Below are 16,990 nucleotides of genomic sequence, written 5' to 3' on the forward strand. Positions count from 1 at the left end.
GAAATAGCATACATATAAAAGTGAGCAAAAAACAAAGCATGAATGAATATTGGTAATTTAAATTCAATCAATTTTACTGAGCTTCTATCAAGCACTGTGTTCAGGCCCAGTGATTAGAGTTGTACAAATTATGCATTACACAGCTCCAAGGGAATGCCATTTATCCTGTCATCATAAAGAGTTGCATAATTTTCTATGAAGCAGCAGAAAAATACCTGGAAGAAAAGCAGTCTCCTAAATTCACCCAAAGTCACTATATCAGCTAATGGCAGGGCTAGCTACGCTAAGGGATAGAGATATACAAATATTCTTGTCTTCATGGAGCTCACAACCCAGATAGGCAATCATCACTATAACACATTATAAGAGCTATAAAATCTGACATTATTAATCAACTCTTTCCTTCATCAAATATAAGAGGACTTCATAAAGTTTGTGGAAAAATGGAATTAAAAGAGAAAAAAAAAATTTCTCAACCATTAAGTTCAAGACACTTTTGTAAGTGATGACACCAGCCATTTAGTCCTCCCCAAAGAACTGAGGGTCCAGGGAATGTAATTATATCAATGCAGTTTTACATTATTACCCTAAGAAAAATGGGAGTCCTTTATAGGTATTTTAAGATTAGAAAATAAAAGAATTCAGAAGGAGCCAAGCCAGGACTATAAGGTGGATGCCTAATGATTTCCCACCAAAACTCTCATAAAATTGCCCTTGTTTGATGAGAGGAATGAGCAGGAGCATTGCTGTGGTGGAGAAGGACTTTCTAGTCAAGCTTTCCTATGGGTTTTTCTGCTAAAGCTTTAGCTAACTCTCTCAAAACACTGTCATAGTAAGCAGAAGTTACTGTTCTTTGGCCCTCCAGAAACTCAATAAGCAAAATGCTTTGCGCATCCCAAAAAACTGTTGCCGTGACCTCCAGTCCACTTTTGCTTTGACTGGACCACTTCTACCTCTTGGTAGTCACTAATTCGATTGTTCTTTGTGTTCAGGATCATACTGGTAAAGCCATGGTTCATCTTCTGTTACAATTCTTCCAAGAAATGCTTCAGGACCTTGATTCCAATTGTTTAAAATTTCCATTGAAAGCTCTGCTCTTGTCTGCAGTTGATCTAGAAGCAATGGTTTTGGCACCCATCAAGTGGAAAGTCTGCTCAATTTTTAATTTTTCAGTCAGAATTGGGTAATCTGAACCAACTGTGGTATCTATAGTGTTGGCTATTTTTGTGCATTAATTGTTGGTCCTCTTCAACTAGGGCACAAATGAGATTTTTTTTCCTCACAAATTGACACGGATGGTCTGCTGCTATGGGCTTTATCTTTAACATCATCTCGTCCCTTTTTAAAATGAGTTATCCATTTGTAAACTGCTGATTTATTCAGGGCACTGTCACCATAAATGTGATATTTGCTCTTACTTCAATTTTAGAAGAATTCATGTTGCTCTGATAGGGGCTTTTTTCAAACTGATGTCTTATCTTTCTTAGTGCCTCAAATGAGATCCTGTTCAGACATGTTATAATAAGTTAATATGAGTTTATTTTGGTGTAAAAAAATTTTGAACTCCATGCATAATTTTTTTCATAAGATGCATTTTCCACAAAGTTTTTGAAGACCGCTTATACTTCTCTACACTATACTCTTCGGCCTCTGACTTATCTCCAGGCTCCTCTAAGAGATTTCTATATTTGCCTAGTCCTTAAATGTTTATGGTCCTCTGAGATTGAACCCTCAGCCATCTGCTCTTCTTACACTACCCTCTCCTCTGAAGTAACTTTAATTATATTCATAACCTCAATTTCCATCTGTATTATATCTTCTTATCCTAATTCTAGGCCTACACTTTAGAAACTTCTTAGACAGCTCTACTTAGATTTTTTTTTTTTTTTTTTTTTTTTGAGACGGAGTCTTGCTCTGTCACCCAGGCTGGAGTGCAATGGCGTGGTCTCGGCTCAATGCAGCCTCTGCCTCCCAGGTTCAAGCGATTCTCCTGCTTCAGTCTCCTGAGTAGCTGGGATTACAGGCGTCCACCCCCACGCCTGGCTAATTTTTGTATTTTTATTAGAGACAGGGTTTCACCATGTTGGCCAGGCTGGTCTCGAACTCCTGACCTTGTGATCTGCCCGCCTCAGCCTCCCAATCCATTTAGATTTTCTACAGGCAACTCAAACTCAAAATAACCAAAAATTAATTATTCTCCCCAGTGAAAACATTCTTCCCATTTTCCCTATCTGACTATGGCACTAGTGTCCAATTTTTTAAGACAGAAACCTGGATGACATCCTTAACTCCTCTCTTCCTTACCCCTCACCCCCTACATACACAATCAATCACCAACATTACTTTCTTTAGTATCTCTTGAATTAATTATCTATTTATTTTTATTTCCACCACCACTAAAACAATCCAGACTACTTTCATCTCTCCCTTATTATAGGAAAGTACTAATGAAGGAGCCTCCTACTTGGTCCTCCTACCATCATTTTTGTCCCTGCCAATCCATTCTTCAGAGAGCTGAAAGGATACTATACTCATGTCATCCCACTGTTTATTTTTTTAAAAAAGAGAGAAAACTCAAAATGGTCCTTAAGAACTTATCCCCAACTTTCAGCTCACTTTTCACTATTCTCTAAACTAAATTCTATCCAAACATCTATCCTATTCACTCTTGCCTTTAGGTAAATAAGTATACTTGGTTATACTTTCCCTCTGCCTTTTAAAAATGCCTTTCCACAACTCCTCCTTTATTCACAATTGTCTCAGATTCAATCTTAACAACTCTGGAAACATCCAGTTGTAGCACAAATAACACTGTATTAAAATTGCTTAATTTACTGGACTCACATATGGCCTGCAACATTTGCCCTACCTCCAGCTTTACCTATCAGGTTATGGTTTATTTATCACTGTATCCATAACATGTGCACAGGGAAGACTTTTGATAAACATTTGTTGAAAAATGGCAATGAAAATTTTTACAGTTCTGGAGTTCATCTCCAATAATATACTATTTGCTATTTCATTTTTTTTGAGACAGGGTCTGGCCCTGTCGCTCAGGCTGGAGTGGAGTGGTATGATCACAGCTCACGGCAGCTGCAGCCTTGACCTCCTAGGATCAAATGATCCTCCCACCTTAGCCTCCCAAGCAGCTAGGCCTACAGGCCTGTGCTACCACACCTAGCTGATTTTTTAATTTTTTGTAGAGACAAGGTCTCACTATGATGCCCAGGATAGTCTCAGACTCTTAGACTCAAGCGATCCTTCCACTTCAGGCTCCCAAAGTGCTGGGATTACAAGCATGAGCCACTACACCCAGCCTTACTCACAATAATATACTATTAATAGCATAGACGTCCAGCTTAATGTATCAAGCCACTATTGGTAATAAGAAAACAACTGACAAAACAACAACAAAGCCCTCATGGGCACTCTATGAAGTTACAAGGTAAAGAAATAATGCATATGAGTCTTCAGTATATGACGCATTCTTTTAAAGTCAGCATTTCACGTTTTCTTGCTAATTATAAAAAATGGAAGATAAACATTTACTGAAAATGATACTTTTTAATGTTATCTTTTGAAAATTAAAAAGTAACCCAAACACATAGTAAAATAACCAAATTACAAAAAAAAAAATTGTCTCCTTACTCCAAGAACCCCACAAATCCTCCTTCTCAGAGTTAATAACCATTCATTGTTTTTTAATGTTTCTCCCAGACTTCTCTATGCATTTGTGTCAAAATATATACACAAACACACATGTATTTTTCTTACCACAAAAGACTACTAGATGCATGTTCTATATCCTTTCAATTAACAATGCATCCTGAAAACTCATTCCACAAAAGAACACATAGATCTACATTTTTCCTTTTAACAACTACCTAAAAAGCCACTGTGTGGCTATAATTTATTTAATCACTTCAGTATTGATGGACACCACACTGTTCCCAGACTTTACATTATTATAAACAATGCTTCAAAGAACAGTCTTAAACATACATCTTTGCACACGTGTGCAAGCATACCCAGGATAAATTATGACGAGTGAAATCTACGGTGAAAGAGTAGATTTGGATAAATAGTTTCAAACTGCACTCTGGAGAAGTCACATCAATCTACACTCCCATCAGTAAAATATGAAAGACTATTGGCCCGTGTTTTTCCTCTATGTTGTACATATTGTTAAACATTTTCATCAATGCCCATCTGAGAGTCAAAAAATAATATCTCATTAATTTGCATTTATTTTGATACATATTAGGTAGTATATGTGAGGATAATGTATTAGTAGGACATACATAATTTTTATTTTGGTAAACTGCCTATTTGTGCTCTTTATCCATTTTAACTGGATTATTAGTCTTTAGTTGATTTCAAAGAGCTTTTTTATATAATAAGGAAATTAGCTCTTTGTCCTATATTGCATATGTTTAGAATTTTTCGTTTTGTTTTTTAAGCTTCTTACACCTGAATGTACATTTAACTAGGCAAAAATTTTTAATTTTAACATAACCTACATTCAACTTTTAAAGAAGTATTAAAATGGCTTGCTTTGCAAAAATAATATAAAAATTTTAACATGAAAACTATTCTCAAACGTGGAATATATGATAAATGCGTAATGCATATAAAAATGTTTCCATTTTACAGGCAATTGAATGAATATACATTAAATATATATTACCTGCCTTTCCGCTGTATGGCACTAGCTTTGGAAATCCATACCATTTTTAACATTGTAACAAAATTCAGAGCATCAAAGGATTTCTGTAATATTTAAACCATCTTTATGTTAGAATATAAAAGGTATTCAAAAGGTAATAGCAAGAAATGTTATCAACATATTTTAACATGCCAAAAGTTTAATTCAAAGTCCTCTCTTGATTAAATAATTAAAACAGCAGTACTGATTTTTAATAAACCCTGATTTTCTGGTTACAAACGTACTAAGAAAAAAGGATTTAAAAACTAAACTCAGAAGAGCGTAAAACTTCCCCATTCTGTGCTCTGCTAAGCTATCTGTTGCTCTCTGCCACAGCTGGATAATGGCAGCCAGTTCTCATAAGACATCAAGATTGGAGAGAACTGATCTATTCCCTTGAGGTCGTTTTTCTATCAGATTTGCATCATTGTGGAGAATAAGAAGATTAAGGAAAGACATTTTCTGAAATACTTTTCAGGGACCTAACCTTGCAGAGTAAGAATAACAATCAATAATCTTATCCCAAAGAGAAATATTTTTAACCACTTCCACTTTACCTCCTGCTGAGCTACTAACAAAGTTAGCCTTTCCTGAATGTTACAATGACGAAAGTAAAAAAGAACCATTGTTACCCACATACTTCTTCAAATAACCTATAGTGAAAATTTATTGTAGAGAAATATTTTAAAGAAATACAAGCCTAACTAGAACATGTATTTCAGTCACTCGGTACTTATCCTTTCTCTTTCATAAAATAACTGCATAGAGCAAATAAAAATGTTTGCACAATGGTTTATAAAATTTTTAGAAAACAGCTTCTTAGTTTTTAATATAATATTACATTTGTCAATTTTGTATGTTAAATAACTTTCGACACTACCCATGTTTTAAATTTCAGTTACTTAATAAATGAACTTTCTAAAATATTCAAAACCCACTTTATCCACTTTAGGTAATTTTAGGGCAATAAAATCTGAATTTTCATTGGCTCACCATTAAGATTTTTAGTGATAATACTCATTAATGTACTAATATATAAAAATAAAATTTATCCCACCTTTATTCAATTTTAATGCATATGGCCAATTTTTATAATAAAATTTTATTTTCTATAAAATATTCCTTAAAATTACATTGAAAACATAAGGCAATTACTTTTTCCACATTAAAAATGATCATTTATATCCACTAAATAGACATAATTTGCTTGCCACACATGAATAATATCTCTTCCCTTGAAAAATCAATTATCTTTACCACTTTCATTTTTTCAGCGAACGTTATCTACCAAAAGTTAGGAACCCCTGCTGGGCATTCCATTACTAAAAGGAAATAAATGCCTTTTTTGTCTTATAACAAAGGTTGGCTGCTTTTGAAAAGGACTTTCAAATAGTAAATATTTTAGGCTTTGAGAAGGTCTCTGTTACAAATACTCCAATCTGCCTTGCAGTGTGAAGGCAGCAACCATAGAGAAAAGGTAAAAGTAGACGTAGCTGAGTTCCAATGAAACTTTTTTTACAAAAGCAAGTGTTAAGTCCAATTTAGCTGCTGGTTATCCCATGGTTTATCTATTTCTTTGCTTTCTTTCAGCATGGTTCTCTTGAACTGAGTATCTTTTGAACACCTGCTATAGGTGAGGCACTAAAGATTTAACAGTGAACAAGGTCATAATCCATGTCTATATGTAGAAGGAAAACATAAAAAATATGTAATCAAATTCCCATACCGTGTGACAACATTTTCACTACAACTAACCAAACCCTTTACTTTCTTCCTAGTATTTGGTGAGCAGAGCTACATTTTTGTATACTTTGTTAAAATAACAAAAATTGATTCTATATACTGAATTATTTGAGGCAGAATATTTAGTAAAATCAATATTTAGTATGTTAAATTTATCTAGAACCAGACATTTTTCTTAAATTCTGCTTATAAAAGCATGTGCTGGTCCAAGCTGTCTTGAGTAGAGGTAAAATTAAAAGAAAAATGACTAAATAATAAATAAAAGCATTTGTTGAAGTAGAGCTTAATCTCCTTCATTTAAGTAAAACTACAACTTACCCATACATACCTCTTTCACCTTACCAGAATCAATAACAAAGACAACATCATTGACTGTGATGCTGGTTTCAGCAATATTAGTGGAAAGGATCTGCAACAAGATATTACTTCAAAGTTAATATAAAAACAGAAAAAATAACTAATAAAAGTGTTAAAAAGAAGATTTTATGAAGCTTACTATTTTTCGAACACCTGCAGGTGGGTTTTTTAATACTTTCTTTTGATCGGATGTTTGCATATTTGAATGAAGCATAAAGACTTGATACCTGTTGACAGATGAAAGAGAAAATACACTATAGGACCTGTCTGTTATTTTAAGCAACAGATATAAGTCTTTAGCCCTTACCTATGTGTATTGTCAGCAAACCGCTTGTCATCAAACAGGATGCGATCTCTCAGTCCAACAATTTCGTCATATCCAGGCACAAAAATTAGTACTGCACCTTGGAGAAGAATGCCTTTTTAATATTAAATCTCACTGTGAATCAGAGGCAATCAACAGAATTATAAAAATCTGTATCACATGTTTTCAAGTACTGGTAAACTATCATAAGATGACATGAGATTTTTCACTTATTACTATCAGTGCAATTATATAAAAATTTGTACACTTAAAATGTTAATTCTTAAAGTATATATTTTGCTCCAGTTCTTTTAGACAACACTTATTTACCAGCATCACAAGTATGGCAGATATTGTATAGAAGATGCATGATCAAATCCAAGTCTACTTTTTCATCATCGAAACTATGATGATAAGCTTTCAGGAGCTCTCTGTCTTCAGCACTGAGGTCACTTCCATTTGTTTGAACCAGAGAACTTTCATCCAGATTTCCAAATTCCAGTGAAGCACTAAAAAAAAAAAAAAAAGACCATGTCAATTTCCATTAAAAAAAGTAATCCTTATGTCCTTCAAATTTCCAATATTCCCTAAGGAAAGTAAGGTAAGTGACACTTAATGTCCTAGCTATAATATGATTCATGTTTTGATTTCAAGCACATTATTCAAAGTAAAATTTGGCAATGAATGCTTTTAGAAAAACACAACCTGAAGGCATTTCTCCAAAGTAAATATACAAATGGCCTATAAGCACATGAAAAGATGTTCAACATCATTAGCTGTCAGGGAAATGCAAATCAAAACCACAATGAAATACCACTTCACACCCACTAGGATGACAACAATCAAAAAGACAGACAATAACAAGTGTCGCAGAGGGTGTGGAGAAATTTAAACCCTCATGCATTGCTGGTGGAAATGTAAAATGGTAAAGCTGCTTTGGAAAACAATGTGGCAGTTCTTCAAAAAGTTAAACATAGAGTTACCATATGCCCCAGCAATTCCACTCCTAGGTGTATATATAAGAGAAATGAAAAAAATATATCCACATAAAAATTTGTACACAAATATTCATACCAGTATTATTCATACTCAGAAAGTGGAAAAACCTAAGTGTTCATCAATTGACAAATATACAAACTTTGGTATATCCATAGAATATTTATTAGTCATAAAAATAATGCTACAACATGGATATTTTATGCTAACTGAAAAAAGCCAATCACAAAAACCACATATCACATGATTTCATTTATATAAAATGTCCAAAATAGACAAATCTATAGAAACTGGAAGTAGATTAGTGGTTGGTCTAGAGCTGGAGGAGGCCTAGGAGAGTTGGGGGGGAATAGGGAGAAATACCTAATGGGTACAAGTTTCTTTTTGTGGTGATGAAACTGTTCTAAAATTGATTGTGGTGATGATTGCATAAGTCTGTGAACATATGAAAAACCATTGAATTGTGTACCTAAATTGGTGAATTATATGGTATATTAATTATATCTCAACAAAACTGTTAAAAACCACAAACTTTCAGCTATCATTTATATTTTCTTAATAGGTTGTATCTATTTACTATTATAAACAATATTCTGATGTATAGTTCACATTTTTAAAAAACTCAATAGGTACCAACTTAACATGACTGTTAATTAGAAAATTCTATACTAAAAGCAAGTTGATTATGCCTTTTCCAAAAGCAAGAATCAACATAAATTACTGAAATAAATGCCTTGCTTCATCTTACATGTAAAAATGTAAACTATTGCTATCACTAGCAATTATCAACAGAATTTCTAGGAAGTTCAACTAAAGCCAATCTCTCTTAAAGAATTTAGCAGAAAAATAACATGAGACTGTTTTCAATGGGAAAAGTTTAAACTTCTACAACTTAATAATTGGCTCTTGTAAATTTTTTTATTATACTTTAAGTTCTGGGATACGTGTGCAGAACGTGCAGGTTTGTTACATACATATACACGTGCCATGGAGGTTTGCTGCACCTATCAACCCATCATTTACATTAGGTATTTCTCCTAATGCTATCCCTCCCCTATCCCCCAACCCTTCAAGAGGCCCTGGTGTGTGATGTTCCCCTCCCTGTGTCCATGTGTTCTCAGCTCTTGTCAATTTCAAGATCTACTTTAAAACACTGTAAGTTTATTGTTTTTTAATTTTTAACACATAAATGAAGAAGACATTATATTCTGTTTAAAGCTATAATCTTTGGATATAAATTATCAATAATCCAGTAAACATAATAATATATTTAATTTTAAATACCTGAAATTTATAATTGATAATTTCATGCTCTATCAAATAAAAAGAAACCCCAGTAAGCCAGGATAATTAAAATATTATCCAGATAAACGCTTTACCTGTTAACCTGTAGTATCTAGTGAGCTTTACTTAACACCATAAGAATGTCTGGAACATTCAAAGTGTTAATAATAAAAGGACTGCAAGTTCTGGGTGTTATTATTGAAATGACAACTAAACCTACCATATCAGAAATAGCATTTAAACCTATCAAGAATTTTGAGACTCATTGTCACAACTAATTTCAAATGTCTGAGACTACATTTCCAATTTTACATCTACAAAAACCCAGGTCAAATAAAACATTTTATATGTTCTTGAATAACAGATATTTTAATATATTTTAACTTCAGGCTCCATTGTTTTCTTTTTTGAGTCTCTAAACGTTGAAAACAGAAGCTTTCAACGTATTATAAAATATACTATATATTCAAAATTTTCTTTAAATATCTAATCTGAAAGCTTCATAATTTATTTAAATATCTAATCTAAATTTATCTAAAATTTCTATCTAAAAGACAATTAATTTGATTGGTTTTACAGGATTCCCTTGTGATTTTTCTTTTTTTGCTAAATCAAAGCAATACATATACATAGTGGTAATAAATGGTTTTATAGAAGTTATAACAAAAACTCCTAGTCACACTGCTTAGGACTATTGTATTGTTTTAGCCATTTCTTTTAGTATTTGCTGTCATATTTCTAAGCAACACTCATTTTCTGCTATTTATTGTTTTAACAATGTAGTCATTATCTGTGAACCCCCAACGAATGAAAAATGAGGTTACCACTTCCACTTCCCTACACTTTCCACCCACGCCAGTTCCTACAATTTTTGTTAAATCTTCATTCAGCCTTTACTTTACTATCACTGGTAAACATTTACTGCTTAGCCTAATAATATACTATGATTATACCTCCTTTCTTGTGTAACTTTTTGTTTTTCCTAGAGTAACAACTGTCTAATTTTTATTTGCTTAGTTTTCTGTGATCTGATAGTAATTCTTCCCAAATTATCTAACAGATTCATAAAGCTTTTTAATATGATTAAGAATGCCAGGTAAATTTTTCCCCCCCAGAGACCTCCCTCTAGAGCCCCACATCTTCTGTTCCTATGCGATCAGGCCTACCAGACACAGGTGTCATCAAAACAATCCTCTGCACCAGCATCCTGAGCATTCCCTTCACCTATCCTCTGTGCTGTACCTACCCGGTTTTACCCGTTTTTTTTTTCCCCCATTTTTTGTTTTTGCTTTTACTTCTTTTTTGTGAAGCACATTCTCCAAGTTTCCTAATAAAGGAGTACACAGGAAGCAAATTTTCTTATGTTTTTTCTACAATTTTCCTACTCTGTAAGCAATTTTCTAAATTTTATCTTGTAACTCTTCTTTTTTTCTATCATATTTTTAATTTACAATAATTACTTCTTATTTATTCATTCACTCAACAAATATTCACTGCACATCTACTACATCTATTGCTGTTCTTGAACACGCAGACAATAAGCTTACTACATTCTAGTAGGGAGAAGAGATAGACAATAAACCAATAAAACAGCGAACAAGTAAATTATATAGTGTATCAGAGGGTGGTAGGGCTTCTGGAGAAAAAAAGAATACGTAGAACAGGTTAAAGAGGATGGACAGTGCGTGGAGGGTAGATTGTAATATCAGATAGGGCAAATTTGGGTCAGCCTCATGAAGACAAAATCTGAACAAAGATTCGTGTTCTGTTCCTTTTTGATAGCACACTGCTTTTATTTCATGAGTGCAATATCTTTTATTATAGTTTTGTATTCTAAGTTTTCTCTTTGATAACTAATTTTGTTTTACTGCTTCACTCAAAGGCCACTGAATGAGCCTCTAAGGAGTTCCAAAGCTAAAATGAGTGTTTCTCATTGGCACTGTGAGTTTTCTTAGTTCTGCTAAGTCAATCAATCAGCTATCATCCCAAAATTAACATCTTCTATAAGTTGCCCTGTCCTCTTCCATTCTCTTTGACTTTGGTTTACACCTTTTAAATTTCTTTATATTGCTTCACTGTCATTTTAGTGAGGTTTTGGGAAATGTAAAAGGTTTGAGAAAATGCAGAGATAAATACTTATGTTGCATCTACCATGTTTAATTGGAAATCCCTCTTCTGATTTCTTAAAGTAAGACAAATATTATACCATGGTAGATCAGACAGAAAATTTCCTTAGAATCACAAAAAAAAAATCTCTGGATAAAAGACGATAAATGGTTTACATTTGTATAGTCCATAATTTATATGGTGAAGCTCTTTTTTAAAAGAAGGTAGAATTTAAAATAGTATAAAGTTTTACCTGTAAGATTCTAGAAGATCCACAATTTCAGTCTGCCCAAAGTGTTTAGCCCAATCCAATGCCATCCTGCCAAAATTCAAAGGATATATAAGAAAGATGTCATCAAAATTGTAGAACTAGTTCGTGACTAGCCTGGGCAACATCAAGACCCTGTCTTTTCAAAAAACGTTTTAAATAAAAAATAAGATAAATTATAGTTAAAAAACAAGTCATTCAAAATTACTGACCCATTAAAACAGAAATTCACCAGCAATTATTACACAATAGTTTTTAATATAAAGACAAACATAAGAAATCAAAAAAGATATGTGTAGCTATACAAAGATATATACAGAATCAATGTAGTTTAAAATTACCAGCCATTTGATGCTTTACTATGGACATTGGCTCCCATACTGATTAACTGTTCTACTTGACTTGCAAAGCCACGTCCTGCAGCAACCATCAGAGCTGTTGCACTGGTTTCACTATGTCTGTAATCAACTAAAAAAAGGAAAAGATAAATAAAACTTAAATTTCCAAACTACTTAAAACCATTTTCACTCTTTAAAAAATTTGAAATAGCGAACTGAGTTTCAGGATAATTAGCCTGAGACTTGCTCCTTAACTACATAATGACAGCACTATATAGCCCTTCACTTAGATCATCTACAGCAATCTGTTACGATACGTCTAGTGTAAATAGAATAAAGACTGTCGGTTGGAAGGTAGGAGGAGGAAAGATCACCGTTAAACTGTTTTAAGCTCATCTATATTATTTTAACAGAAAACAAAAGCTATTAACTTGCATAACCTTAAATAATCTTCCTAAATCTAGGTATTACCTTGTTCACCAAATGACAAGATATAATTAAACAATTTAAAAGTTAATTTTCATGAGTAACTAGTAATGAATACTTAAAAGCTTCAAATGCAAAGTTTGAGACAACGTTTTGTTGTTATTTCACTTTGCTTTTAATCCCCCATTCAAGGCTATTTTATAAGACACTTAATGGGATTAACACTGACAGAAAGTTTATTTCCCATAAAACCCTTACATTAGAGAAATAATTAAAGTTCTACTGAAGTTTCTTCCTAGAATATATTTCTCAAGCAATTCAATGTAATTGCTTAGCACTAATTTGCTTAAATTACAAAATTGGTAATTTCATTAAGATTTCATTTAAAAAACCCTCAATAGTAAAATTTAAGATAACTACAAAAGGAAAATTTTAATCTTTCATATACAGTATGTATACCCAATTATCTTCTATTTAATAAACACTCTGAAACACGGTATCCATTACCAATATAAATCAGTGTTCTTTTAAAGTGGGGCAGAGACAAGAAAATTGCCTCAGGCTTTCTTTTTAAGACTATTTGTTTAGAACAAGTTTTAGGTTCACAGCAAAGCTGAGAGGAAAATACAAGTATATCCCATATGTCCCTTGCCTCACACATGCATAGCCTCCCCCACTAACATCCCCCACCAGAGTGGAACATTTGTTACAACTGATGAACTTGCACAGACACATCAACCAAAGTCCATAGTTTACATTAGGATTCACTCTTGGTTTTGTGCATTTTATGGATTTGGACAAATATATAATGGCATGTATTTTTATTTTGCTTTGGGGTTTGTTTTTTGGGGTGGGTTTGTTGTTGTTGTTGTTTCTGCTTTGTATTTTAAAAAGCACAGATAGCCATACCTTACTCCAAGATTCAGATTCAATAAGTCTGGGATGGTCAGGCATTTTAAAAGGCCAATTTATTTTGATCTGTACTCATTGTATGAAAATTACTTCTTCAACTGAATATTCAATTAATGGCCTTGGAGTAGCATTTTGAGCTGAAGGGTATGAATAAATGTGAAACATTTAAAACATTTTTAACACTCCTCCCTTCAAGAGGTGGAGCCTAATTCCCTTCTCCCTGAATATAAACTGGACTAAGTGACTCATTCTAATGAACAGAATAACGTGAAAGAGGTGGTGTGCAACTCTGGAAACTAGGTCATAAAAAGTAACTACAACTTCTTCCTGCTCTTTTTCTTTCTCTCTTGAATCACTCTCAGAGAAGCCAGCTGCCACCTCACAGGTAGAATAAGGCATCCCTATTGAGAAGGGCAGTTGACAAGAACTCATGGCTATTCTGCCAACAGCCAGCAACAAACTAAGGACTCTTGCCAAAAGTTATGTAAGTGAGGCTTCTTGAAAGCAGACCCTCCAGCCCCAAAAACCTTCAGATGAATGCAGCCCCTACCAACAGTTTAACCAAAACCTCATGAGAGACTTGGAGCCAGACCACTCAGCTAAACCACTCCCAGATTCTTGACTCTCAGAAAATATGTGAGATAATAAATGTTTCAGGCTTCTAAGTGTTAGAATCATTTGTAATGCAGCAATAGATATAGTAAGTATGACAGAGAATGTCAAGTCTTAACTGATTATTAGCTACTTCTACATGATCATGGGGAAAATGATGGTACTAAAGAGAAATCTATGAAGCCCAGAGTTTCCTAAATCATATGACATATTTTCAGTTCTGGTGCAAATTAAGCGTTGAGATTTTAGAAGTGAAATAAAAAGATGAGAAGTGAATGATTGAGCTACTGTAACATTTTAGTTTTCCTCACATGGCTTAAGACATAATAATACCAGACTCTGGGAAATGTACAAACTGTACATAAGAGCAGAGGAGAGACCTGAGTCTACACAGGATGACTATAATCAAATGAACAGTCTAGTATTCACTAAAGAAATATCAGGAAGAGAGCTAAGGATAATACTTAAATACTTAAAATGCATCATAAATATTTTAAAGTCACTGTTTTCAGAATTTAAATTCCTTAACTTTCAAGTAAGATTGCTAAACTCTTCAGAGTAAATATTTTTTAAAATAATGGAAAAAGAAAGAATGCCAGAAAACTGCAGATGAACAAATATCTACACTTTCAAATCCAAAAAGTTACTTTTAAAAATGGAGATGAATTACTTTTCAAAAAATCAATAATGAGGGCCAAGCACAGTGGCTCATGTCTGTAATCCCAGCACTTTGGGAGGCAAAGGTGGGCAGGTCACTTGAGCCCAGAAGTTCAAAACCAGCCTGGCCAGCTCTTCAACAAAAGAAGAGAAACAGGTTTTGCAGAAGAGATGAAGTATTCAGTTTGGGGCATATTAGAAATATCTAAATCCAAAGCTCTGGAGGCTGAGGTGGGAGAATCACCTGAGCCCAGAAGTCAAGGCTGCAGTGAGCCACAATAGCACCACTGCACTCCAGCCTGGGTGACAAAGTGAGACCCTGTTTCAAAACAAAACAAAAAAGAATAATGAGCTTTAAAAACTAAATCAATAGGAGCCAACATACATTTACAAAGAGGAAAAAAAAAGTCAAAAAATCCCCACTTATTTTTTAAGAAGTTAGACTAGAAGATGTGTAGGATTATAACTGCTTGAACAACCACACCCAAATATTGACCTAAAGTCCCTTGTGGCGTATCACATGCTTGGTAATTGACCCAGGCACCGCAAATTAACAAACAGAGAAAGCTTATTAATGTAATAGATAACAATTAGAATTTTTTAAAAAAATTGTTAAGCAGAAACAATGGGCCAAATCTAACTTTAAGATAAAATTTATAATGACTAAACAGAATGTCTCAAGCTCAAAAAAATTCAAAACAAGTACATGATGATTAAATAATTTAATTTAATAAAATCATAAGTTAAAAAAAGAACTAAAAATTTCAAAAACAATATGAATCAATAAGACAATGGGGTTGGCTGAATTAATATCAGTAAAGAGTAGAAGCTTTTAGGCTAAGATGGTTACTAAGAGATTAACACTCAGAACTGGATACTATGCTTTTTAAAAGGGATAAAATAGAACACATCCAGCGAAGGCGGACCAGGGAAGGAGGGGACCAGATATCATGTTATATTAAAGAACAGTTGAAGTAACAGGTACAGTCAGCCCAAAAAACAAAAAATTTAAAGGAAAAAGAATAATCATCTTCATATACCTAGAAGTCTGTCAGGCATAAATACATATGATAACTCCACAAGCAGAAAAAGGGAGATGCTATGTAGTTAGATTTCACATCAACATACTAAAAAGTTAACTACTGAAACAATTCAAATTCAAAAGAAAGGTAATGAACTTCCCGTCACTAAACATGTTCCAACAGATTATCATATGGTAAAGATGCTTAAAAGTAATATCATTATTTGACTGGGTGTGGTGGCTCACGCCTGTAATTCTAGCACTGTGGGAGGCTGAGGCAGGTGGATCACAAGGTCAAGAGATTGAGACCATCCTGGCCAACACGGTGAAACCCCATCTCTACTAAAAATACAAAAAAATTAGCTGGGCGTGATGACACACGCCTGTAGTCCCAGCTACTCAGGAGGCTGAGCCAGAAGAATCACTTGAACCCGGGAAGCGGAGGTTGCAGTGAGTCATGATCGCACCACTGCACTCCAGCCTGGTGACAGAGCGAGACTTCATCTCAAAAGTAACAATAATAATAATAATAATATCATTATTCAACAAAGATTTTTCAGCACTTAATAAACGATGAATCTCTGGTGATACAGAGATAAGTAAAACTGACAAAGTTTCTGCATAGTTTTCATTCTAGTAGATGAAATAACTAATGAAAAATAAAAAAAAACGTGACAGGTAATGAAAGTACAATAAAGAGTAATAAAGCAGAGTAAGGAAATACTGTGAGAAAAGGGTACAATTTTAGTAAGGTGATCAGAAAAGACCTCTGAGAAGGCAATATGTAAGCAGAGACCTAAATAAGTAGGCATTGGGCCATGTGATTACCAGCGGAGATAGTTTTCTAACCATAGGAAACAACAAACCAAAGTCCCGAAGAAGGGAATGTGTTGGCATACATGAAGAATATCAAGGAGACAAGTGTGTCTAGGCACAGTGAACAAGGAGGCAAGTGGCAGAAAATAAGATCAAGGAGGCAGCCAGAGGCCTAATCATGGAAAGGACTTTGATTTTTATCCACAGTGTAATTGGAAGCCTGGGAGAGTTGAGAACAGGCAAGTGGAATGATCCAATTTCCTTTATGAAAGGATCAATCTTATTTTTCTGTGGAGAACAGACTGCAGTAACATAAAAACAGAAATGGTTAATGGGCTACTGCAATAGTCCAGAAGAGAGGCTAGCTTGGACTAGGAGAGTGAAATGTACAGTAGGGGAAGTGAAAAGTGGTCATATTCAGGATTTATTTTAGAATGCAAAGTAA

The 16,990-nt window shown here is 33.8% G+C and overlaps 1 protein-coding gene across 4 annotated transcripts in view; it reads right to left on the reverse strand.

Moving 5' to 3' along the window:
- Nucleotides 1–16,990, reverse strand: part of YTHDC2 (YTH N6-methyladenosine RNA binding protein C2) — an 81,042-nt gene that overhangs the window by 34,290 nt on the left and 29,762 nt on the right. For all 4 annotated transcript variants that reach the window (XM_032156648.2, XM_032156649.2, XM_058440605.1 and 1 more), the window contains 7 exons: nucleotides 12,105–12,231; nucleotides 11,749–11,814; nucleotides 7,440–7,618; nucleotides 7,113–7,209; nucleotides 6,945–7,032; nucleotides 6,777–6,857; nucleotides 4,688–4,770 (listed from right to left, as the gene is read on the reverse strand). In XM_032156648.2, coding sequence (XP_032012539.1) covers nucleotides 4,688–4,770; nucleotides 6,777–6,857; nucleotides 6,945–7,032; nucleotides 7,113–7,209; nucleotides 7,440–7,618; nucleotides 11,749–11,814; nucleotides 12,105–12,231 — 721 coding nt within the window. The remainder of the gene's footprint in view (nucleotides 1–4,687; nucleotides 4,771–6,776; nucleotides 6,858–6,944; nucleotides 7,033–7,112; nucleotides 7,210–7,439; nucleotides 7,619–11,748; nucleotides 11,815–12,104; nucleotides 12,232–16,990) is intronic.

Source organism: Hylobates moloch, unplaced genomic scaffold (assembly GCF_009828535.3).
Source record: "Hylobates moloch isolate HMO894 unplaced genomic scaffold, HMol_V3 SCAFFOLD_6, whole genome shotgun sequence".
NCBI lineage: Eukaryota > Metazoa > Chordata > Mammalia > Primates > Hylobatidae > Hylobates > Hylobates moloch.